This window comes from Ammodytes marinus (assembly GCF_949987685.1).
Source record: "Ammodytes marinus genome assembly, chromosome: 15".
In the NCBI taxonomy this organism is placed as follows: Eukaryota; Metazoa; Chordata; class Actinopteri; order Uranoscopiformes; family Ammodytidae; genus Ammodytes; species Ammodytes marinus.
The window spans coordinates 25,738,598-25,764,712 of NC_137219.1; the positions used below are offsets into that span (position 1 = coordinate 25,738,598).

The 26,115-nt window shown below is 41.7% G+C and overlaps 1 protein-coding gene across 1 annotated transcript; it reads left to right on the top strand.

The window, feature by feature from the left end:
* Positions 1-883: 883 nt before the first annotated feature.
* ism2a (isthmin 2a) lies at positions 884-25,763 on the top strand. The gene is made up of 6 exons (XM_080041794.1): positions 884-1,357; positions 8,775-9,011; positions 16,544-16,844; positions 21,903-22,037; positions 22,712-22,780; positions 24,133-25,763. Exons 1-6 carry the CDS (start codon positions 1,226-1,228, stop codon positions 24,648-24,650), a joined length of 1,392 nt encoding a protein of 463 aa, XP_079897920.1. The 5' UTR covers positions 884-1,225; the 3' UTR covers positions 24,651-25,763.
* The last annotated feature ends 352 nt before the right edge of the window (positions 25,764-26,115 follow it).

Here is a 26,115-nt window from a genome sequence, read left to right on the forward strand (position 1 = left end):
GTTGCTATTTGCACCCTCAGTAAAGGGGATGTTTCACTCCATTACGTCACTATGCATTTTGTTTAAACAAAACATTTCTGTGTGAACTAACCGTTATTTTTGGTCATAACAAACGGTTTGTGGAAATCTTAAGCAAGATCCCTAGTTCAACTCAGGAGACAATTTGCAATATAAATTAATCATTCCATTGAACTTGATATATTGTGACAAGTGTCTTGAAGTAACAATCAGAAGCTGATCTCTGTGTTTAGCATTTGAACAAATAGGGGACATAGTAAACTTACATATGGAATGAAACAGATCTGCCCAATGAAATATAACATCCCCTTCACTCACGGTGCAAACAGCAACATAACAAACATTTAGTCCAGGTTCATCCCTTTTTTTCATTAACAGTATAATCCTGTCAATTTTAGTGACAGTAAAATAATGTTAATTTAACAGTATTAAAATGGCAACCCTGCTGCCAGTTGATTAATGTTTTTTTCCAGGGAAATTTCTTACAGTGTAGATAAATATAAGACCCGCTGCCTAAACCAACCAGACCAAAAAAAAGTGCAACAAATCATAAACAATCAACAGTTCAATCAATCGTTTTTTCAGGTAGCCTATAGCCTACTCTTTACAACATTACTCTTGTCCTTGCCATATTGCCTGATTGTTAGTAGTAGTAGTAGTAGTAAGCATAGGCTATACCCTCCCTCCGTTGCGTCATCCTGGGCGGGGGGTGTAGGTTGCTCCTTTTAAACCAACGCTATAACACTTGAGAGCCACCCCAGGAACCCATGACAGACTTCGATGTCACATCAGAGGACTGGTGGACCTCACACTCGCAGCTTTGTGGACGCGCTATACGCTCCGCTCCGAGGGGTTGGAAGTTGGATAATTAGACCACTGAGGACTGGTCTACCTCGGACGGAAAACTTTTAATTGGAAACCGGCGAGCACTTAGGGAAATCACTTGGGGCGATTTGATATTGTTGGACTGTACGCTCATGATCATGAAATGAACATCAGGCTACCAACATAAGAGAGCTGATATTCTTGTAGAGGAGCCAGCGGAACGCGCAGAAGAAGCGGACGCAGGAGAAGACGCACGTGTGCCGCGTTGTGCTTTTGCGCGCTAGTTATGGTGTGAACGCTTTTACCTGGGGGATTAGGATCTGAATTATTTGTGCGTCTGGTCACTTTGAGGAAGAAGATTGGCAGGGAGTGTGTGGGCGAGATGCAGCGGAGGGAGGCGTCGCATCTGCGGCTGCTGATCCTCACCGTAGTGTCGGTGACAGTCCGTGGACTCCCCACGAACGTAAAGGCGACTTCAGTCAGCGACAGAACACCAACTGCGTCTGTCCCTGAGGTAAACACGATATTCTTCTGTCTCCCATGATTTCAAAATTATAAATCAAATTGAATGCAATTTTCTTTAAAGAAACAGTCAAAAGGAACGGTGGTGCTTTTGAAACCCGAGAATTAATTCAAAGGTTGTTTTACCTTGAGTGAAGGTGTAGGGAAGTGTAGCTGCTACGTGCAGATTGAGAGTTATGTGTGATTACATTTCTAAACCTTTGAAATAAACCATGCAAAAGAGCTGTTCAGGTCAGTCTTTTTTCTCATTGGTAATCATCATTGATTTAACTGAAGACTATGGAGCCCTAATTGCAAGCAGGCAATATTCATTCTCTCTTGATTTACATTCTTCTCCACACCTAAGTACATTTTCTCTACTTATTTTATATTTGGTGCTTGAAGATTAGTGCACACAAGATTGTGAACACATCCATCCAATAGTAGCAATGAGTGCTAAATAAATAAACAAACACATCTCACTTAGTTTATAAAGCTACAGCTACCTACACACAGGAAGAACAACGTTTCACTGACCTAACATCCAAGTGACCTGTATTTGTCTCCTGATGTCTGTTACCATGGGAAAAACCATATTCACTCTCTTAGGCCTACTGTACGTAAGGTTTTCCCTTATCATTATATGGGTTTGCATAGGAAAAAAGTTCCACATTGCTTCCATGTGTACATCTTCTCCAGTCACTAATGTGTTTTGCAGCATTTTTGCCATCATAAATCACTTATGGCAGTTTTGACTTGTCAAGATGCATCAACAGCAGCTCCAGGTTCATATATGGGCGTGCTGCATTGTGTCAGCACGCGCCTCCATAGAAAACACTGGGTGATCTGAAGTGCGGAGGAGCTTGAGTTTTCCTGCAGTCTTTCATACCCTGGCCTGCGTTCCAAATCACATACTCTTTCTTTTTACCACACTACATACTAAAGTACAGAAGAGTTTTAGGGCCACAGGAGAGAAAAATAAATCAGATAAGGAAGATTTTTTCTTTTCATTATGTTGAGAAATGTCAAGAATAAAGACGAAGACTCCAAAATGCTATTGGAGTTAGTGGGGCATTTATGCATTTTCAGCATACTACAATTGACGTGCATGTATTGGGACATCCTAAATATTTTTTTGGCATACTAAATAGTAGGGAAGTATGGGAATTGGAACGCAGGGCTGGTGTCAGTGAAGGACTGAAACACATTTTTTTCAGTTCTGTTTTATGTAGTGCTCAAGCTGCAGTGTACATGCGGTCTTAAGGTGAATTAACCTCCACTTCGAACCGGCTCACACAGAGACTCTCAGTCAAGTCTTATGAATGGACAGATGACCGGCTGGTTTTTAGGCTCTTGGCAGAAAAGCATGGCATTTACACAGTTGGTGAATAGCAGGTGAAAGAACATTTGGACTCGTTTTGGTTAAAATGGCAAGATAACAGCGGTTGGCTGTGTTTGCCTGACATTTTCAGCTTGCCTTTTCATTTTTCTAGCATCCTGTGTTCCTTTTTAGTTCTGCTTTGTTAAAGCTGCAACTTTTGGCAATACAAACAATACAATGCATAAATAAGGTTTTGTTCATCGCTGCTCTTTGAGATAAGACCTACTTCACCGGTGGAAATATGAAGGTGCATTTAACTTTGAGATCAAATGTAGTATACATTTGCAAAAAATGTAGAAATCGGTTCATCCTAGCCTGAGAAAAGGCAGAAAGAGTGTTTTATGGTCTCACTGTCTAACCCTACATTTTCCCATGTGTGACATCACACATGGGAAAATGTAGGGTTAGGATTAACAGGACAGCTGGGCTAAGAGAAGACTGAGGGAAGAAAAACCTAATTCATTATATTATAATAGAGATTTTATAATGATAACACCGGTTCCTTATGGGTGAAGTATTCCTTTAAGATGTCATTATGCCTCAAACTAACAACATTCGTACAACGCGGTATCTGTGTCTGAAGGTGAAGGTGTTTATACCTGACTGGCTTCATTCAGAGGTGGGGAGAAAAAAAATAAAAAGCTACGATCATTGGTTTCTCTTGGCTAAGTTACAAGGCCTTCCCAACCTCTCTCCGAGAACTCTGGGGACTGTCTTTTCCTAAATACATTCTTGGTGTTGCACTCGATTGCACACACTTAAAGTGATGAGATGAGTTGTATAAAGGATAACAAATCACCGCCTGTGGGAGATGTTAAAGTTAATAAATAAAATAAGTTTGGTATCTTTAGTGGAGTGTGAAAGATTTTGCCTCTTACCCAAATGAAGCTTTCAGATCAAAGTGGACTACACTGACATCAGCGTTTTCTTTTCTGAATCATCCATCTCATGCGGACAGAACAGATATACTTCTGTTTTGAATCAATCCAGCAGTTTAAATGAGCCTCATATACGTGTGGTAAAGACAAATAAAAAAAGACCCAAAGCGTATTTTTAACATCTCAAGTCTGAAGAATAACTGTAACACTCAAGAAAAAGGTGGGTCTTGTCCCACCTCCTAGCAAGCTCTGATGTGGTCCCTTCTGTTACATGAAGGTCGACCACAGGAGTTTGTGATACTTTTTTTTTAGCATGAATGAATTTGAAGTGAAAATAACACAATATAATGTATTCTTGGTTCAGGCTAGATTTAATGGACTGATTGAGAAATTGACTAAATACTAAAATCTGCATGTTTTTAAGTCCTATCCATCAATGTTGTATTATGCAGTGTCATGGGAAGTTGTAGCTTTGCATGGTCTTTTTTTAAGTCTGGCAGATTGGGTGGATGCTCTGTTCTGTAAGTCTGTTAGATGATGTATAGATGTTGGCTTTGACAACCTGAGTCTTGACACTCCTTCAAGTGAAACAACTCATCGAGATAACTGATGAAGTATTGAAGAAGTAATGATACGGGAACTACACCAAAGGCCCCTTCCGCCCTATTAGAGTTGCATACAGTAGCTGTCACTTGCAATAACTTGAATGAATGGTATGTTTTCATCCATAACTTGCACAAGTCTAAAGCTGGGAACACACCGCACTGGCCGTGCGGCGAGATTACATACAAAGTCAATGTACTAGCGCGTGGCCGCGCGTCCACCCAATAATCGGCGTCCAGCGGCCGGCGGCGGGGGCTTGCGCGGCGCGTGGCCGCGCCTCATGAGAGGCGCGTGAATCGGGAGCGCGGCCATTAGCGGCGCATAGAAATTGTGTCATCGAAGGAGCGTGAATCGAAGGCTTGTGCGGCGAGCACGGCGCCGCAGAAAAAGATGAAATTTTTCATCTTTTTCTGCAGCGCCGCCGGGCACCGCGCCTCCACAGCCAATCAGCGTTGAGATTGCCCGGTGGCTGTGGTCTGCAAGACGAGGTGGGCGTGTGGAGTGAGGACATCGGGCTTCCAATACATTCTGCAAATATGTGTAGGCTATTTTGCATCTGTTTAGCTGTTGGTTGTACTTTAGCCAAGGTAGCGCCGGTTAGCATAGTGAAACTCACCAAGCTGTGTGCTGTTCCTGAGGATAATATGAACCCAAAGTTGACGGCGGTGTCCGTGTGGAATTCCAATATAGTGCAGCGAAGAACCGGTGTTGTCCTCCGTCAGCCGGCACACTTTCACTTTCAGGTAGGCTGATGTTTGCCTTTATTTTAGCCGCTGAGCACACACTGCTGTTGTTAATGTGTTTAGTATGTTGCTGAATTGCTGTTAATGTGTGTGTATTTGAGATCGGGGTGCGTGTTCAGGCTGTTTTAATGATATTTGTGACAAGACTGCCGCTGGTTACACAGTGAACCTACATCTGTATTTTTTGGGACAGCTGGACCATGTTATTGTTGTTGTTGCACCGTAAGTGTGACGGGTCTGATCTCGGCGTCGGCGTCAGGAATATATGGCCCAATATGATCAAGCGGCGAGCCTCCTGCTGTCACGCGGCCAACCGCTGCCTACGATGAGGCTGCGGTTGGCCGCGGCGGCGACTGCGGTGAACATGGCCCAATATGACCAAGCGGCGAACCTCCTGCATTCACGCGGCCAACCGCCGCAGGCGGCCAATGCGGTGTGTTCCCAGCTTAAAAGAGACTGAATCTGATACAGTACTGCTGATGTTTTGCAGCAAAATTAATAAATACAGTCTGTGCATCATTCCACCCCCACTTTACAGTTTACTGTATGTGTGTGGGTCCTGGCTCCACTTGCTTTGTCTATCCTCACAGATATACACTCTCTCTTCCCTCATTCTGGGCTCTGTATGTGTGTCAAAGTGAGCAGTTGGGTTCATGTTGCTTAGCAGGAGCCTTGAAGCCCGTCTCAGTCGAGGTTTGCAGTATGAACTTTGCGTTTTACACACAAACAGCCACTTTACTTTATCCAAACTCTGGCACTGGAATGTGAACAGAGAAGATATTGAGTGTGGTTCAGAGGGGGCACATTCATTGAAAAATCACAGGGGACCTGAAGCAGGAGGACTTGCCCACTGCTTTAACCAAATCATTTTGGATGGACATTCATCCCTCTCCACTCCCCTCCCAGGAGGCATGCTGTGTAGCTGATGCTGCATTTTGCAGAGGGCGTCAAATTCTTGAGCCAGTTCAAGTTTAAGTTGTGCGCTTTATGATGGTATATAGCCTGCACCGGATGGACGGCTCTCAAATGTCCTGCACCCTAGATGAGGTAAAGATGAAACTGTATATTATAATCTCGGCGTCAGAATGTACGCTTTATGTGATGATCGTGTGTAGGCGTGTCATTCCTCGCCTCTGTGGAGTTTTTAATAAAGAAACATGAGCTAGTGCTTTCAATGCATAACAACTCTATATTCATGCATATTCTACATTCTGTATGCACACATACTCTATAACAATCCTAATCACATTTTAAAAAGATCAGCTCACTAAAACTGCAAATTGTCAAAGTTTTAAAGAACTAAAACTTGGGCCTAACTATTTGGTAAAAATATCGAATTGCTATTTTTATTATTTCATTTGCAATCTAATTTTTTAAAGAAAAGCTTCAGTTACAGAGTAAACAGCTGTGTGTGTGTGTGTGTGTGTGTGTGTACGTACAATTAGTATATTTAGCGATAGAGAGAGTGAGACATACAGAGGCTCTGTTGTCCTGTTTGACTTCAGATCGGTTGCTGTTGTATCATTTTCATCTCATCTTTTGCTACATTCCACCGTTCAGTTCTGGGAGGGCGACTGTGCAAGAGGGAATTGCATCTTTTATCCAGCGTTAGGAGGAGTTTTTGTAACCCATCTTCTCTAGCTAGAGGTAGTGTGTTATGGTGTCTGTTACCTTATGGGGCCTTCATTGGACCTTGTCCTATGGAGTAACAGTTGCAAACAGCTCTGAAATAGTAGTGTGGTTACTGGACTGGGCTTTGTTTTAGCCAATACAGAATAACTGCACATTTGTACTGTAGACAGAAGCCAGGTGTCTGCATTACCTTTGTCTAATAAAGAAGTCTAATACAACAGGGTGTAGCATACTCCGTGGCACAGTGAGGCATTGAGCTTAGTTTTAGCATCACAACCTAACATTGACAATGCTAACATACCGCTGTTTAGAAGGTAGTAGTTACCATGGTCACCATTTTTTAGTTTAGCTTGTTGACATGCTAGCATCTGGTAATTAGCAGCATAAACAAAGCACTAAGGCTAAAGAAAAGTCAGAAGATTGGCCAAGTCATTAGGATTCATTCTTTGGAAATATGCATGTCAGCATCAGATGCCTTTGCCAATACATCCAGTTGATGTTAAGATAAGTCCCTGGTTAAGTAAACATTTCAACATAGCTGGTGGATGAAAAGTAAGGGGATCACCAAGGTCATTATTCATTCATTATCTTTCAATGGATATTTTCATGGTAATCCATCCAATAGTTGTCGAAAACATTTCACTATGTTGAGATTTTTCAGTCTGGGCCAAAGTGGGTTCTTCTCTTGATTTGATATTCAGATATTCATTAGCCTCTGAGCTTTGTGAATCTGGGAACCATTTCAGAAATGGAACCATCAATCAATATCCATCCCTATAGGTGTGAGCCAACAAAATGCCCAATCCTTACTATCCAAAAAAAGTTGAAATTGTTATACACCGGGTCCCTTTTGAATGATTAAATGCATGTTTCCATAAGAAGTGTCACTCTTCAATTTTCTCTGGGAGAGGGTAAGTAATATGCCACACATACTCACACTATCCTCATGCACACAAAAAAACTTAAATGTGCTGGCAAACATGCTGATATCTTGCGTGGTGTTCACTTCTTGGGTTTCACATCAAATCGATCATGGCAAAGTGTCTAAGAGTCTGGCCAAGTATACAGTGAGTTATTAACTCTCAGGCAGATGGGGGGGGGGGATACTCTCTGTGCTTTGTTTCACCAAATGTGTTCACTTAATTGAATCATGGCTGTCCCACCCAGTGTTCCACTCTTAACCTTTTAAATTGATCTTAACTCGACACTTAACATTTTCCGGATGACAGCATTTTCACTTGGGGTCATAAAAAGGGTGATAATTCCCTTCCATTTCCCTCTCTTCTCAAATAACATTTGTGTTATACCATTTGGCTGTTGAACCGTTGCCCAGGCATTCAGCTGCAATTGTTCTGTTAACTTCCAATGCAATGATGGTGCAGTGATAGTCTGTGACTGTTAATCAATAAAACATACCCCAAATCATACTTTTCTTGAGGCTTTAAAACCATCAACCATTTTTTTGTGATTAAAAAAAGAGATTGACTTTATTGTATAAGAAGATCAATTGATTGGTTGAGTCAGAGATTTTTTTTTTACGTAAGCACCTAATGTCCTTAGTTATTATTGCATATTACAACCAGTGAAATTTCACTTGAAACTACCCTTTTGAACATATAATGTATACATTTTAACCCAACCAATACTCGATTTTTGAGGCTCACACGTATATCAATATTTGATATTTAACAAATCTAGCAATGTATCTGCCCATGGTACTTTTTACTAAAACATAACCTTCATTCAAAGTAACAGGGCGTTTCACAGTTCAAAAACTGGACGCATACACCGCTATATACTGTATGCTGTATACTGCTATCAGCATCAATCTAGTAACAAAAATGTTGAATACATTTTATTGCACATTTCAACATTTATAACTCCACCAACTACAATCTGAGCAGTTTACAGAAATGATGTCTCTTGACCATAGATAGTAAATAATATGGATGTAGCATCCGGGCTGACCTCAGTTATTCACACGGCATCCAATAATCCTGGTTTGTGCGCGTCGCCATCTTGTGAGGGGGAGGGAGATAGCTGATGTATACCTCTGAGGCAAAGTGAGGGACAACGGGCGGAGAGCTGTCACTCAAGAGATCGCGCCAATACATGACATTATTTAATGTTTTTGTATTTGACCCAGTGTTGTATGGTTAACAACATAATCAATGTATTTCTCTTTACTCTCAGTTGATAGCAGAACATAGTCATGGCGATGATCATCAGACTCTCCAGGACATCCAGCAGGAGAACCTCCTCCAGACCCTGCCTTCCCCCAGGTCCAGACCCCGCTGGTCCCAGCACAGTCACCAGGGTGTCCTCCCCCCACCGGAGCCTGTGGAGGACCCTGAGCTCTTCATCCTGGACCTGAGGAACTTCCCAGAACTGGCCAATTCAGACATGGGCTCACAGAACCCCAACATACAGGTAGGCAATGTGCACATCCCAATGTTTCCCATTGTCTATGGGGGCGCGCCTCCCTCCAATTTTTTCTGGACTCATTGTGTCATTGTAAATAGGTTTGGACTAGGGCTGGGTATTGGCAAGGACTTCACCATACTATAGACATGGGTCACAATATGATATATCATGATACATTGCAATATGGGGGATATTGGATTTTTTTTATATTCTTCCAAAAACAGATTTTTGGATATATTGCCATATCGTTTTTTTTTTTTTTTTGCACAGCCCTAGTTTAGACCACTCGGTAGCATAGCAAAAAGAGTTTTGAAGTGCAGACGTTCCAGGTTAAACCAGTGAGGAGGACAGGTACAGGGGATGTGACGGAGTGATCTTCCATCACTGTGTGTTCCTCTACAAACCCCCATGTCCCATTTCATGAAGCTGCGAACACACCGCACTGGCCGCGCGGCGAGATTACATACAAAGTCAATGTACTAGCGCGTGGCCACGCGTCCACCCAAGAATCGGCGGCGGGCGCTTGTGCGGCGTGTGGCCGCGCCATATCGAAGCGGGTGAATCGAAGGCGCTGCCATTTGCGGCGCGGCCAACATATGCGGCGAACGCAGAAGATGAAATTATTTATCTTTTTGGCGTCGCCGCGCTGTGATAGACTATCAGTGTTGAGATTGCCCGGTGGTCTGCAAGACGAGGTGGGCGTGTGGAGTGAGGACATTGGGCTTCCAATACATTCTGCAAATATGTGTATTTTGCATCTGTTTAGCTGTTGGTTGTACTTTAGCCAAGGTAGCGCCGGTTAGCATAGTGAAACTCACCCAGCTGTGTGCTGTTCCGGAGGATAATATGAAACCAAAGTTGACGGCAGTGTCCGTGTGGAATTCCAATATAGTACAGCGAAGCACCAGCCGGCACACTTTCAGTTTCAGGTAGGCTGATGTCTGCCTTTATTTTTGCAGCTGAGCACACACTGCTGGTGTTAATGTGTTTAGTATGTTGCTGAATTGCTGTTAATGTGTGTGTATTTGCGATCGGGGTGCGTCTTCATGCTGTTTTAATGATATTTGTGACATGACTGCCACTGGTTACACAGTGTAGGCCTATACATCTGTATTTTTTGGCACAGCTGGACCATGTTATTGTTGTTGTTGCACCGTAAGTGTGACGGGTCTGATCTCGGCATCGCCGTCAGGAATATATGGCCCAATATGATCAAGCGGCGAGCCTCTTGCGTCCACGCGGCCAACCGCCGCCTTCGATGTGGCGGCCGGCGGCGGCTGCGGTGACTATGGCCCAATATGACCAAGCGGCGAGCCTCCTGCGTTCACGCGGCCAACCGCCGCAGGGGGCCAGTGCGGTGTGTTCCCAGCTTTACGCACTGTTCGGGTAAAAAAGGAAGGGCGATGCTCAAACCGAAGATACTGGCAGCGTGTCGCCACATTCAGCTCAGTGATCAGTGTTGTTTGTGTTATTTTATCAGCAGAATGTGTGAAACAAACAATGTATTTGAATCTCATATTTTTTGGGGCTGGAGCAATTTCACAACAATTTCAGAAATGTTTAAATAAATATTCTAATTTGGCAATAGTTAACTAATAATGTGCACATTTTCCATCTCTTTAAAAACTATAAACATTTTAATCATCTCTGTTTTTCTGATATTCAGCATCATGTTGGGATCTCTGTCCACAGCTGCTTTTGGTCCTTATAAACAGTTGCCACTGGAAACATAAGCAACCTGGGTTTTGTCTAAACCTGTTTGTCTATGTGTATATGCAAGTTTATGACTCTGTGTGAGAGACACATAGATAGACAGAACTAGCAATCAGTTCATCTTTCCGTCCCAGTTGATTTTCCATCCATTTCTCTCAGCCCCCCCCCCTCCCCCCCAGCTGCACAATAACCTTCTTTCATAAAAGGAGAGTAGACTTTTAATCTGATGTAAACAATAAACAGACTTCTCCTGCATCACTGATATCATTTTTATCATGATGTCTGAGAGCATGTACCAATGCATAAAGATGGTGGTCCTCTAGTGGTCAAAAGTCCCCTTGTAATAGTTCTTTAAACAAACAGGACTCTTACATCACCATTACTTCTGCTTGTTATACTGTAGGTTTTCAGACAGGAACCTTCACTGCTGCTGGAAGAATCCGTCTCAGGAACTACAGTATGCTGGTGTTGTAATCAGACATGAGATACTATCGTTCCATGTAGATCAGGGTAGAGCTGTTTACTGTTGCCTCATGTGGTGTAATGGATTACACTGACTTTTGAGCTCAGCTTTATCCCTCATACTGTATTTCCGACTGGAGGATTACCACCAAAAATTATTTCTATGTCTCCACAGAGCTATGACCACTGGCCACAGTAACCATTCAGTAAAAAGTATGTTGGGGATTAAAGACAATTCCAATTGAAAGCCTGACTCAGAATAGGTTTTGAAATGCTAGGAATTTCCCCATGGTATCTTTGTGTATAGCAATAACCATAGCTAGAGAAAAGATGGGTAGTCGACAACAATTAAGAATCATAAATATATAATGTAAATATTTACAATATTAACTTTGTATTAGCGAATATGAAAATAATATATATATATTTATCAAAAAAAATGAATGTATAACATTTTTAACAAGGAGGATGGAATTTTCACAGAGTTGTCCAAAGATTGTGCTAAAGTTCGGAGAATAAAGAATATGTGCAAAAGTTCACTGTATAAAGGAAAGGTGCTGTGTGCAGAGAGAACTATACAAGAAACGTGAGTCAATGTGACACTCAGATGTGGAGACATAATGTTTTAATGGAGTGCGGTTTTAGTCTTGATGGATCGGAGTGATGCAAAGAGTTTCTGCCTAGGGTGCACGTCCTGTAGGGACGGCAGATTGCAGCAATTTACCTTCTCAATTATTTGCTTCAGCCTGACATTATCCTTGGCAGTATGTGTACCAAATGGTGATGGAGGAAATTGCCATTAGTACACAGAAAATTGATTAAAAAAAATATTAAATTTTTTATTCCATTTTCGTGACATTCCATTTTTAGGCCAGAGCCCTATGTATGGTGCTCCGGGGCTGACTTAACCGGATGACGACAGTGCTGTGCATGCGCCGTCGAAGCCGTGCTAGTAAACAACAAAGATGGATGCGGATACGTTGTTTGAGTTTAAAACGGTTTAGGCCTCGACATTTAACGATTTGGAAGACGGCACTCAAATCTTTCATTAGCAAGAAAGAAGAATTTCCGACCACGGCACAAGTTTAATTGAACAGTTAGCCTTGGCCTGGGCTTAAAGCGTCACCTTGTTCATTGCTCTGATTGGTCGTAGTGCTATCCAATTGCGTGCAGTGTTATTTGAAATGCACGTGTAGGTTCCGCCCCTTGAGTTGGGAAGGTCTATTAATCGTGGCCAGACCCTATATCGTTCTAGATGTGGGTCTAGATTTCCAGGCTAGGGCAGATATCCTCTTTCTGAAAATCCACAAACACCTCAACTCTCTTTAGAGCACTGAGCTCCAAGTTGTTCTGTTCACACCAGTGGCATTTATACAACTGTGCATAGGATTCTCGTCAAAAGGTAGCGTACGGACAAAACACAGGAAGTGCTTGCATGCAAAAAATATTGAGATTTACTAAACAGTGCGCACTCACGTCCTTCGCGGGTTTCCCTGTATAAATCACAATCACCTCGAAATGTTGCACAGCTTTGTTGGCTTCATGTTACGCCTTTAAATAGTCAGTGAAAGGTCCCCAATTATTCATTCATACTGACATCTGGCAAATGCAGAGAGAAAAGCCAAAACAATAAATTTCACTCAACGTGAAGTTCCTCTTGTTTATTTTATTTTTATTTATTTATTTGTTTATTTAACAGGGACAATGCACAGCACATAAGCAGTACCAGATTTAGCTATAAGCTAATTTTCATCTGTAGTCCCTGGACAGGAAACAGAGTAATACATCTCTGTCAAAAAGGGAAACCTAAGTATAAAAACAATAACACACAATTTCACAACAGTAAAACATAACACAATACGACATTAAAATCACAACATTAAGACACCACAACAACAACATCACAACAGTAAGACACCAAGACAACAGGACATCACAACATTAAGAAAACAATCTATGGATGATGGGTGCATGCTTGTAGGAGAGGTGAAGAAAAAAGTTGATATAGGGGACACAAAAAAGCGCTGAGCACTACATCACCAAACTACAATCATAAAAAAACACTGTATAAAACACAACATATGATACATGATAACCATATGAAACTATGCACTCTGCTATACGGAGGCATCGAAAAAAGCAACAGTTTGTCCTGTTTTTACTTTATTATTCACAAGAATAAATTCCATAACATGCAAAAGTTTTGTTAGAGGACATATTTAAAGGGTTTAATAACCGATATCTTCATTTGAATTTATGACACTACATCTTCTTCTTTTTTTTTCTTTTTTTTAAGATATTTTTTTTGGCATTTTCATGCTTTATTGACAGTGCAGAGAGACAGAGGTGAAATGGGGCAGAGAATCGAACCCGGGTCTGCTGCTGGGCCTGGCCCGGGGGGGGGGACGCCTTACCAACTGAGATAAGGGCGCCCCCACTACATCTTCTTTGACTTTTTGCATTCTTCTATACTTCATACAGTATGATTCATGTAATATTTCCATTTATTTTACCCAATGGTCTCCGTTTCACATTGTTTCTCGTGATTCGTTCTTCTGTCACCGGAGTTGAGCTTTCTCATTTCACCGTTTTTTTGTGTTTTTTTTATAAATCCCAAAGTTTGCTTAAAGATTGGTGTGCGCCATCTTCTCTGATTACGCCACGTTTATAAATGAGGCCCCAGGTCACCATATGGTCAATCTTCTACCTATAAGCGCACTCATCCCCCCACTAGAGATAGCCTAATAAAGGTGTTGTCACCTGCCAAATTCAAGAGCTTGACGGACTGATGACAGGAGGTGCAGAGGTGCTTTTCATGTACAGGGAGAAGATTAGAGGGGAGTTCTAGTGTTTACCCAGCTTCACTTGCTGCCTCCCGTCAGACAGGAAGTCTGTGATCCACTGTGATTAAAGGCGGAGCTTGAATCAACAAACAGGGTCCTGCAATAGGTTCCTGAATACCTAGATATTGTATCGCAAATGCTTCTTGAACTGCAATCAATGATAGCCTATTCCATGTGCCATGCATTCACGGTCTGCATGTCAATATATTTGGCCAATCAGATATAACCTAAAAGGAAATGTTGTAAAGGGATGCATGAAGATGTTTTGCTAAAGTGATGAATGAATAAACAATAAAACCATGTTGTTGGAATGGAAGTAATGCATGCAATATGCAACAATGTTATCGCATATTGCATGTTTTCCTGCTATCGTGCAACCCTAATGCAGCACTCAGTGGCGGGCCGTGCCTTTTACACCTAGGCCTTCGGAGCCAATCATCCCAAAAATTAAACCGCTTAATAAATAAAAATAATTACCTCAAGATGACGTCGCGGCTATTGTGATTGACGTAACCACCTGATTGAAGCAGTTACAGAAACATTTAACGAGTGGGATAAAGTGACATTACACTAATGAGAATAAACATGGTGACTAAACCATCAAGAGCATTGGCCAACCAATATTACACAGCATGACAAGATGCTGCATCACGAAAATAACTCATGTAGTCTTAATCAATGACATGACCAAATAAACAAGAACAAATTCAAAAAGGCCACTAGCAACTACCGGTCAAGATAAATGTAAAAACAAACCTGTCTGTCAGACCTTCTGTCTATCAATTCCCTTCAGTTTCAGTTTCCTTGTTTTGACAATCTCTAGGCGAGCAGAAAAGGCTTTGCTGGCCCTGACGGCCCACCACTGACAGCACTACAAGGTGGAGCTCTCACTGATCTACTGAACATGTCTGTAGGGTTGACTGGTCCTTTGCCCACGCTGGCTATAATCATAAATAGTAAATAATATGGATGTAGCATCCGGGCTGACCTCAGTTATTCACACGGCATCCAATAATCCTGGTTTGTGCGCGTCGCCATCTTGTGAGATTTTTACACCGCCTCACTCCTTTTGCCGAAAAGGGGAATCGACGTCACGTCGGGGGGGGGAGAGATAGCTGACGTATACCTGCGAGGCAAAGTGAAGGACAACGGGCGGAGAGCTGTCACACGAGATCGCGCCAATACATTTTAACCTCCAAAAGAATAAAAACTAGCGTGGGCCAAAAAAATTCACCCCCCTCAGTGTTGTCATGGAGATATGACCTAAACATACAGACTAAAATGGTTTTGTGGCCCAGGCTGTAAATAGGTTTAATAAGACTTTGAAAACGGCCTGTCTAACAAGTGAGTCAAAGAAAAACTGCTCGTCTTGGCGCCACCCCCAGTGGCACTTTCTGGTTACTACAGTTGTAGGTCACTTCCTTATTGGATGCCGGTAAAAATCGCTGAGGTTGGGGCTTGGCTATAATGCGGTGATCCTTCATATGATTCCCCAGGGTCATAGTTGCAGTAGATTACATATCGTTAGCCTCATAGCATAATTGCCTAAATCATATTTACTCTATTACTACTCCACTTTTACTCTACATCTACTCTATTCTACATCTACTCTACTCTACATCTACTTCTCGTGAGCCTAATAGCATAATTGCCTATGTCATATTTTAAAGCTGCATGAGACGCACCCTGATTGAAAATACACACACATTAACAGCAATTCAGCAAGGTCGCGCGGCCACGCGTTAGTTCATTGACTTTGTATGTAATCTCGCCGCGCGGCCAGTGCAGTGTGTTCCCACCTCTAGGGTTATAGAGTAGGGTAAAGTAAATGTAGAGTAGAGTAGATGTAGAATAGAGTAAAAGTAGAGTACAGTAAATATGATTTAGGCAATTGTGTTATGAGGCTAACGATACAGTAGTTCACCAACAATGCTAAATGTGCAAATAAATAGTCAGTACTTTACCAATCATCTAACATGTATTTTCCAAGGGTTGCATTGATGGACTTTGCCTTCATGGTTTGACCAGGGCTAAACATAAATCAAAGTTTGAAATTGCCCTTTATCTTGTAATGATGAATGAGGCAGCTGATGGAAACAGTCATTTCCCACAGCTTTGAGATTATGCTGTATGTTTTTCATTATACTGTTCTGAAATGTTCTTATTCACTGCTAGACGTGTGTAGCTGCTCTGGCGCCATTGTTATTGGACAGTTACATGTGAATGCATTTCTAGGGGTCATTTATAGCAATTATCTACTTCTTAAAATTACAGAAGCAATTGCCTTTGATGTTGTTGCTGTTGTTGGCTGATTTCTTGGGTCACTGCAGTCAACTGTGGGCCAATTGAAGCAAGTTGTTGAGCGTAGTTATATTGTAAACCAGTAAATAAACTACTTTCTTAAACTCAGTGAGATTAAATAACTTGCAAAAAATCTATTGGCATTTAAGTTAATCGCAGCATTCTACACACATAATGTGCAAAGAGTACAAGAATGTACTTTGTTTTTCCGTCTTTCAGGTGACCATCGAGGTGGTGGATGACAAACAGACTGAGACGGAGGTGGAGATGGACCTGGCCAAGGAGAGTCAGCGCAATGACTGGTCTGTGTCCTCCTCAGAGTGGGCCAGCAGCCACAAGAAGCTCTTCTGGCCTCTGTTCTGGGAGTATCCGGATCAGGTCGGGAACGGACTGGGACAAGCCAGTGTGGAGGAGCAGTCGGAGGACTACAGCTACGACCCAGAGGAGCCCGTCCTGAGCGGGGTCGGGGGGGAATGGGGCGGTCACTGGAACAAAGACTGGGACGCAAAGGATAACTACGGTAAAAAAAAATACAACTTTAATTTAGAAAACTTTCACCCAATCTGAAAAAAGCCTGATTAAAGCCAATACAACTTTGGGAAAAAATGTAGATATACATTTAGTCGACTTTACTAAAACGCGTTAATTCAATGAATTTGGTTTGATTGGTCTACAGCTGGTTGTTAAAACATTCTACCAGAGAGAGCAGCAAAACTCTACTTTTTACACACTTGGTGTTAACTTCCTAAACAACACAAACCCACCAACCCACCTAGCCCACTGCTCTGATGTAAAACAGGGGTTGTTTTCGGTCTGAATCCCTGGCAAGGAACAATGATCCAGCTGATCCAGCTGTGCTTTCATCATTCAAAAACTGGCTTGGCCCCAGATGCTTCAAGAGGGAAGAACGTCCCAGTGCACTCACCCTTCATTTCTCCCTTAAAAACATTAAGGGACTATGATAAGGGAAAGAGACACAAGTGAGATGCACCCCTGCTTACCACTACTCTTTTGAACGACACATGTTCATAAAGACAGGCCTGTTTGTTACATTATCTTTGTTACACAGCAAACAACTGCCAAGAGCAGCAAACTGTCCACCGTTGATTGATGGAACAGAGTTTACTCCAGTGGTTCCCAATCACAATACACTTTTAATGGAAGTTTTTCTTTGTCGTGGCACTCCAAGCCACTTAAACCCCCAATCTATATAACATGCATATACTGTACATATATGAATACAATTGCTCCTGTAGTTTAAACAATTTTAGATTCGATTTTGTGAAACATTGATCTTAATATTTATTGATTTTCTTCTGGTTTTATAACGTAACATAAAAGTAGTTATTGTAAATGTCGCCAATGTTTTTGATCTAGTGTGATGTTACTTAAAATACACGATAAGTGAACAATGATGTGGTTAATCTAGCAGCCCCCCTCAGCCCATCTTCAATGCACCCCAGCACCCATTAGTCTGACCTCTCTTTAACCGTGTTTCCCTGTTATCAGGGCATTTAGTTGTATCTCTGACATTCCACCTCCTTGACCTTAACACTCTAACAATTGTGAATAAAATTACATTATGTGTACTTTTGTAAGTTGTATGGAACTGAAAATATGTAAAAATGCCAAACAGTTACAAAGTAGGCTTTTCTTTATTTGAAAGATGTTTGTTAACCCAATGGCCACGTCCAAATCCAAATTTCAGTTATTTGCACTTTTCAATCCATCCAGATGCCATCAGACTTTTTCTCCTTTATGCATCACTGACTGCCAAACCAATCTACACGCCTGTTCCATCTTCATGTATATGCTCGGCAACTGCAATTAGAACAGAGCAAACACCTACAGCAACTTGAGCTTTGTTGCATAAATTGAGCAAAGAAATGTCAGTGTATTCTTTTCTTTGCTGTAAGTTGATAGTACTGGTGTCTGTTTCGATGACCAGCACCTTTGTTTAGTCACAATTGAGGGGCATAAAAATGACGTGACATCCAGGATTTCGCAGTGGATCAAAAGGCCTCTAGAGTAACAATTGGAGCTTTTCACAGCGCATACAGCTCATACAACATTAGCGTAGCAGTGGACATTTATTTCTAAAAGCTGCGTATGATTTGGCCATGAGATCAAATGGAAAAAAGGAAAAGCAGAGGGACAAGAGCAGCTGCCGTGTTAAAGCTTTACTTTCCTCTAGCATGGTTTGTGAGCAACTTTACATCTCTCATAAAGTCGCCCAAGGTTCACCTTAAAGGGGAAAATATTTTCCACCTTAACCTGTTTTCAGGCCTTGGGGAGTACTACTACTATATATAAAAATAAAAGTATTATAAAGCCTTCAGTGGCTCCAGAGAGCTGTGCAGTCTCATGAGACATCTTTGGTTAGGGCTGAAGACTAGGAAGATAGATCCTTATCATTGTGTTTACTTCAAGTCAGTGATTCTTTAGAACGCTTGTTGTCAAAATCACTTTTGTCAAAATCAGTGAATCTCTCCTTACGATTTGCTACCCGTCCGTACAGTGTGCACGCTGAAAAGAAATCCAGTGTTAATACACAGTCTAACCTCTGTAAACCGGCATATTGCTAGCTACGGTGGGCCCCTGGGTTACATACCAATTGTTTACATACCAGTTTACAAAGTCTAGGCTGTGTATCAACACCAGTATTTGACTGATTTAGTCAAAAAGTGATTTTGACAACAAGCAATCTCCAGAATCGCTCACTCCACCTTTTAACAGTTAGTTTTCTCACGCTACCCCTAGAGATTTTATTTGACTTCATGCTTTGAAATAAAAACATTTAAATCAGTATTGATTGATTTTGTGGTCAGTGGAACTGTTTAGTCCTGCTATAGTCTTGATATACTCCTGAGGAAATGATATCTGGCTATTTAGCCCCTAAATGCTCCACCATGTCCACCAGCTAGTCACTAACTTGGTTAACAAACAGTTAAGTTGTGGGCCATGAAATCCAAACAAGCCTGTACATGGGTAATGTAGCCTTTGGCTTGGTGTGAGTGCTATTGATGCAGGACACATCCTCCATTTGTAAGATTAAATCTTGTTGTAGAATCTTTGAGGGCATAGAGTAGGACCGCTGTATTAAACCCTAGCATGTGTTGAGTTGAGTCCCATTTGAACCTTTACTGGTCCTTTTCTCTGTCTGTCTTTTGTGCAGAACCTGCTCTCCTTGTGTGTTCCATCTGTCACTCACCCCTCTACAGGCCTCTGCCTCTGATGCCAACAATGAGCCCAGCATGGCTAACCTTGAGGCAATGCAACCAAGCTAAATGAACAAAGTGAAAGGAATTATAAATAATATCTTGTACTATCACATCTTTCCTCATTACCCCTCATACTATATGTTTCACCATAATGCTGTGTTGGTTTGTTAATTTTTAGCTAAGTTAGGTTGGCAATGAGGGGGCGGGGCTTCTCCCCTTATGACATCATATGGAGAGAAAACAGACTGGGGGTTTTGAACACAAGTTTTCAGAAAGGTGGAGGTGGAGATAAAGACAGGGTTGTTTCTTCTCATACTTAGTGAGTCTCTAGTCACACATCAGGGACCCATATCAATGTTAAAAGAAACTTGAAAAAATGCATTTTGCTGTCTAATGACAGTCTTAATGTGAAAATGTGAAAGGGGTCGCTCTACAGTTTTCCTTCTGGTCTACAGATTCAAAGCATCTCTCAGCCAATACTGTATTAGTTTTACAGCAGCACTGTTTTGGTTCAGTCTCACGGCTCTCCAAAAAAACTATAGAGAAAGTGCACACTGCCTTCTAAGACAGCACAGACAGATACGGCCCAGAGACCGGCTGATGGACATAATGGAGCATTTAGAAAGAGATGGATATTTCTCTCTGGAGATGGTGGAGGGAAAAAAAGGGCTAAAGAAGAATCAATGTTGGACTTACATTCCTCACGTACAACTCAAAATGAATGACCATTTTGCTCTATAAATAGTCTTTTTTGCTAACACAGCTGCATCAACATGTGTCTCTTGCATCTTGTGAATGTAGTGCTTTTAGCTTATTTTCAGTTGGCACATTTAAGGACAGTTATAACATTTTACTTATTTTATATCTAATATGTGGGAATGCAACAGCATTGCTTGAAAGACAAAATATTAGCAGTCACATGATCAGACATATTACACAAAATCCCTCTAGGTTAGTCCACAGGAGAAGGGTCAAAGGGACCACTACTACTAACAGCCTAGTTTGTAAGTGTGTTTGGACAAGAGATGCATTTTTGTTGGTAAAACTCTTTACCAAAGGTAAAAACTCAATAAAGCTTAGTGATTTATTTATTTATTTTTATTTAATCTATTTATTTTATTTTTATTGAAAAGTTTAAAACAGAGTTGAAATGGGGAGAAAGAAGGGGAAGGCATCCAGTAGGCCTAGGCGAAACAGCCGGGCCCGGAATTGAACCCAGGTCCACTGCGACAAGCGACTTTGTTATTTCTGTGTGACGGTTCTATTATCACAGAATAATTAATATGATGAATTATTGCTTATTTAGTATTTATTAATATTATTAATATACAGTATATCAAATATATCAAACGTTTCAATGTGCCACTGAGCAAAACATTTCTGCCAACTCTGTTTGTAACATCTGACTGACCGAAGAAGTTTCAGATAATGGTCTAAAAAAGCTGGCACAGGAAACAGTGGTTAACTTGCAGTAATGTTAGCATATTAGCTAGCTCGGCTACCCCATCATCAGTAAAATGAACATGACATTGCAGGATGTAGCATACACACATACTGTAGTTTCATGTGCTCATACTTTGACCTTCTTCCCTCGCCCTAATAACACCAGCTGGAAGTATTTCCTGCTAGATTGTTAGCGCAATTATGACTTTCACCGAAAGAATGCGATATTCTTTGAGTGGCAGTGAATCATTAACTTCAGGGAGGAAATAAGTCTGGGGGGAATAATTCCTGGTCTGCAGATTAAAGTTAAGGCCATAAGAGGCGGGAAAGCTTTATATTTGGCTACTGACCGATCTCAAGAGGCTTCATTTTACTCTTCACACCTTTTTACAGGGTGCTAGCATGTAAGCTAACAATGCTATCTCAGAATTGCAGAATTATCTTTAACAGTACGTTGATTTTATGAAATAATAAAAGCCTGTGCATGGGGCCTCTACATTAAACAGGTGTTAATTAAATGTCGACCCTCAAACCAAGTGTTGTACGATTCTCAAAGCTAAGGGTATATAGTCCTGCTAACGCTCAGCTGTCATCAAGAAGACTTTCAGTCGTGCTGGCTCCTTTCCTCTCCTCCCTCCTCCTCCTCAGTCTTTTGAAGTTCTGCCCTCTCGCTTTCTCTCCCCTTGTGTTGTTTAAATACAGAGGTGCATGTTGCAGAGGTCCCACGCTGTCGCTACCCGGCTTTTTTCAGCCGCTCTTTAATTGCATAACACACATACACCAGCTGGGTGAGGAATTCACAAGGCTAACTTCAAAGGGCTGCTCGTAATATATTACTCCACAGTTTTGCTTTTTCTCCCCCTCTGCAATGTATCCCCTCATTCATCCATGTTTTTCTCTGTGTGTTTGTTCAGAGTACGAGGAGGAGTGGAGCGACTGGGCTCCCTGCAGTGTCACCTGTGGACACGGCACCCAGAAACGCACCCGCTCCTGCGGCTACGCGTGCACCGCCACCGAGTCACGCACGTGTGACTTGGATAGCTGTGACGGTAAGAATAAAAAAAGCAGAAACTCTGTGATTTTTAACCTTTTATTTATACAGGTAAATCCCATTGAGGCCAAAGATTCTTTTGCAAGGGAGACCTGTTTTCCTTTCCCACGTTACCATTCACACACCGATAGCAGGCTAACTATCGACATTCACACAAGGCAAGGTGGGTTAAGTGCCTTGCCCAAGGATACAACAACTATGACACAAGTGGGCGGGAATCGAACCTCCAACCCTTTGATCATCAGCCAATTCGCTCTACCAACTGAGCCACAGTCGCCCCAAATGTGATGTGGCAATATGTAAAAATCAGACCTGTGTTACTTATTTTTAATCAAGATATTTTAGTGGCAAAGGCCAGCATGATGAACTGGAGTATTTCATCACCTGAATCTGCATCAACCATGGACAGAAAAGACAGAACTCAGCTTTGACTTTGTGTGGCATGGCATTGTTGTACAGTCACAAACTAAAAATGGCGGTCCACCATATCGCCTTCAGCGTTCGGCCGTTGTCGTCGTGGAGGCAAAAAGAAACAGATACACTGTGTGTTTCATACTTAATCATTTTGTTCATTAATGTTTTTTTGCAAAATGCCCATGTGTATGTGTTCCTAAGATATAGTAAAACCCCTCTAACACAAGTCCCTGCTTTCTGTCTCCCTTCGTCACGCAGACTCTGCAATATCAGTGACTGAACTGACACCCATCCAGACGACCAACAGCACAGAATCTCTGGACACAAGTACGTTGTGGATTCACTGTTTATATTGTCCCATGCATCCACAATCACACGCATCAACACGGTTACACTCCCATGTTTTCATCTAGTATTGGCCTCTGTAGGAAACATTGTTATATGTATTCATTACAAAAGTCAATGGATGGAGCTGTGAGTGCCTGGTTTTTATATTTAGAAATCTCCCCTTCCCACCATGCTGAGAGCTGCTCCACTGTGTCTGTCAAAGACGTGATGAAAGGCCAACCATGCCTCCCACAAATGCTTTTTAGTCTCCTTTTTTATTGCTCTCCTGCTGCTAAGCACGGATTGGGCCAGAGAACGTGATAGTTATTTTCACTCCGCAAACATAACAAAAGGATACAGCAGGAGAGGAGAACGTGATATAGTGTCGAACGTTTTCCCTCTCAACCTCTAAATCAGCTGTAGAAAGCAAAATCTAGAGAATGCCTTTTTCATTTTACCATGTCCAAAAACCCTAGTATTTCTTACTAAACCCTCTTGTAATCAGCCATGTTCATGTTTTAGAACTGGACTTTTATTTCTCAAACTGGCGCTCATCTTATTGGTAATCAAAACAAGCTATCATTTATTGGGTTTCTCTTGTGCATTTTGGACTGTAAAGGTTTTACACGAGCCTCTTAGCAGATTGATAGTGAGAAGTGTCACGTGGCCGCACGGTACCTGCATGAATATGATTGGACGTTACCAAGTCAGGTGATGCAATTTTTAACATCACAGTGCAACGTTAGACCCCTTACCTCACTTTTCAGGTTCCGAGCAGCTGTTTTCATTGAGTGGTGTGACCGTTGTTTCAACGCAGAATGAGAACAGGACAAATGTTTTCAAGGCTATTTCTCTCTCTCTCTTTCTTACCCCAATCAATAATTGAAAGCAGATAAAAAAAAATATGGAGGCCCCTAACTTCAGCTATAAAAATGTATTTAATGGAAAGGGTTTGCTAGTCCCTCGCTACGATTGGGGCCCAGCTTCCCCTCAACAAGATCCAGACTGTTTGCTTTCCTGGCCCAACAATAACCGATTGACTTCCCCAATTACATCAGGACAGCAAAAACTCTTCAGTCGCAGTATGAAGACTAATCTATCCAGACATCACTTTGGGCCGTATAATAAAAACTGCATCGCTTATTTCCAAATGTAGCACATGATTCCTGCAAATGTGTTCCCTTATCAATACAAATCTTTCACAAAAGCGCAATTAACTGGGTGCTACATTTTCCGTAAGATTACAGCATTGATTCCACGAAAAAAAACTAACTACAGATCGTAAGACTTTTTGTGATAAATTCAAACTTCTTCTAATCTTCCTTATTCCCTCCCATCCCCCCCAAATCTAGATGTGGATAGCTGTGAGAAGTGGCTGAGCTGCAAGAACGACTTCCTCCAGAAGTATTCGCACCAAGTGCTAACCGAGCTCCCCAGCTGCCCCTGCTCCTACCCCTCTGAGGCCGTGTACAGTGCCGTCAACATCCCGGACGCCAGACTCCACAAGACCTACCGCTGGAGGGACGCCAGTGGACCCAAGGAGCGCCTGGACATCTACAAACCCACGGCCAGGTTCTGCATCCGCTCGATGCTGTCGTACGATAGCACGACGTTAGCGGCGCAACACTGCTGCTACGACGATCAGATGAGACTGATCATGCGAGGCAAAGGGGCGGGAGTGCCAAACTTGATCAGTACAGAGTTCTCTCCGGAGCTGCATTACAAGGTGGATGTACTGCCCTGGATCCTGTGCAAGGGGGACTGGAGTCGCTTTCACTCGGTCAGGCCACCCAACAATGGCCTGGACTGTGCAGATAACCCCCCGGAACAAGTATTTCAGATTGAACTTAAAGAGGCCCAGGAGTACTGACACTGTGCAAATCGTTGAGTCACACACCCTTTTGCCATGCATGAACCCTGGCCAGCTGAAGTACTTTGGTGCAGTTGCAAGCCGTGTTGTTGCGAACCTTAAAGGCCTTCCTGCATCAATTGACATTTGGGTAACTTCGGTTTCAAAAATGGCACAAGACCTTCAACTTTCATAAACATATGAAAGAAAGACATGGACAACCGATACTGGTGAAAACTTTTCTAACACCTATATGTGGACTAGTACTCAGTCAATCATTGAAAGGACACATAAAATAAGTGCTGAAGTATGTATACCCCCTGTGAACTAAACCCTATTCCTTTATGTTGCTGCTACTCTGTTGGGATGTGGCGAGCGAAGGTGAATGTGTTTGACAGTAGTGTGTGTGTGTGTGTGTGTGTGTGTGTGTGTGTGTGTGTGTGTGTGGAGAAAAAACTTATTTATTGGCCCCTAAACTATTTTATTCAAATCTAGTGTCCCACAAAAGTAAATCTTGTCGAGCTGCTAAAAAATAGGGTAAAACAGTCAAATAATGCTTTGACAATAAATTGTCTACATGTCTAACTCAAAAGATCTGGCAGAATTATTCTTATAGAGCATAGCTGAAATCTTCTTCCTGTCCACAACTCCCATGTCAGAACATGCTGGACAATTCATGCTACTAAAGCAGAAAATAAAAGTATTTTAGATTCAATAAAGCACAGAGTAAAACTATGAGGTGTGAGTAGCCCCATCTGAATTGACATCTATGTTGCATAATGGCATCATTTCTTTTGGTTGAATTCCTAACATTCCTGAAGCATTCGTGCTAAACTTAGGACGTGTCAACACGAAGAAATTTTAATATGTCAAAATGTTAAATGATATTTTATTCACATACCATTTTTCAGATCAAGTTTGCCATCCACACTGACATGCCAAAACAAACAAACAAAACATCATGTTTACAATAAAACCATCTACTAGTTGGGCAACTATGTGGACCTTGGGGGGTTTGGCATGAACCTCCATGCGTGTTACATCCTGCTGTCATTGACATATTTCATTATTTTGTATGCCTGTTGTAAGATGACTGCATGGGTTAATAATACAGCCAATTTCAACTTGGGATGTCCAGGTTCTGTTCCCAAAGTAATAAAATTTACTTCAAAAACACACTTTTAACAATGCATATTACTAAAAATCCAGCCATTTACCAGACTCAACAATCTTCAGAATATGGGATTATTTGGGTTTGTCTAGACAGGGATGGTATTTTCTTAAATAACTACCAAACCATTGGTCATTTATTATTTCCGTTTCAAGATAAAAAACAAACAAGATACAACTTGATTTAAGGCAATCCAAGCTTTAATATCCTAGAGACAGTGGTTTTAAAATTAATTAGAATCTTTCTGTTTCAAAGGCAGTTTAATTTGGCTTTTATATGCAAAACAGAGGAACGAGATGCCATATTTTTCGAAGA

Coding starts and splice junctions, on each gene's coding strand:
- ism2a (XM_080041794.1), top strand. CDS start 1,226: ATGCAGCGGAGGGAGGCGTCGCATCTGCGGCTGCTGATCCTCACCGTA. Junction 9,012..16,543: donor CACAGAACCCCAACATACAG/GTAGGCAATGTG, acceptor TCCGTCTTTCAG/GTGACCATCGAGGTGGTGGA. Junction 22,781..24,132: donor CACAGAATCTCTGGACACAA/GTACGTTGTGGA, acceptor CCCCAAATCTAG/ATGTGGATAGCTGTGAGAAG.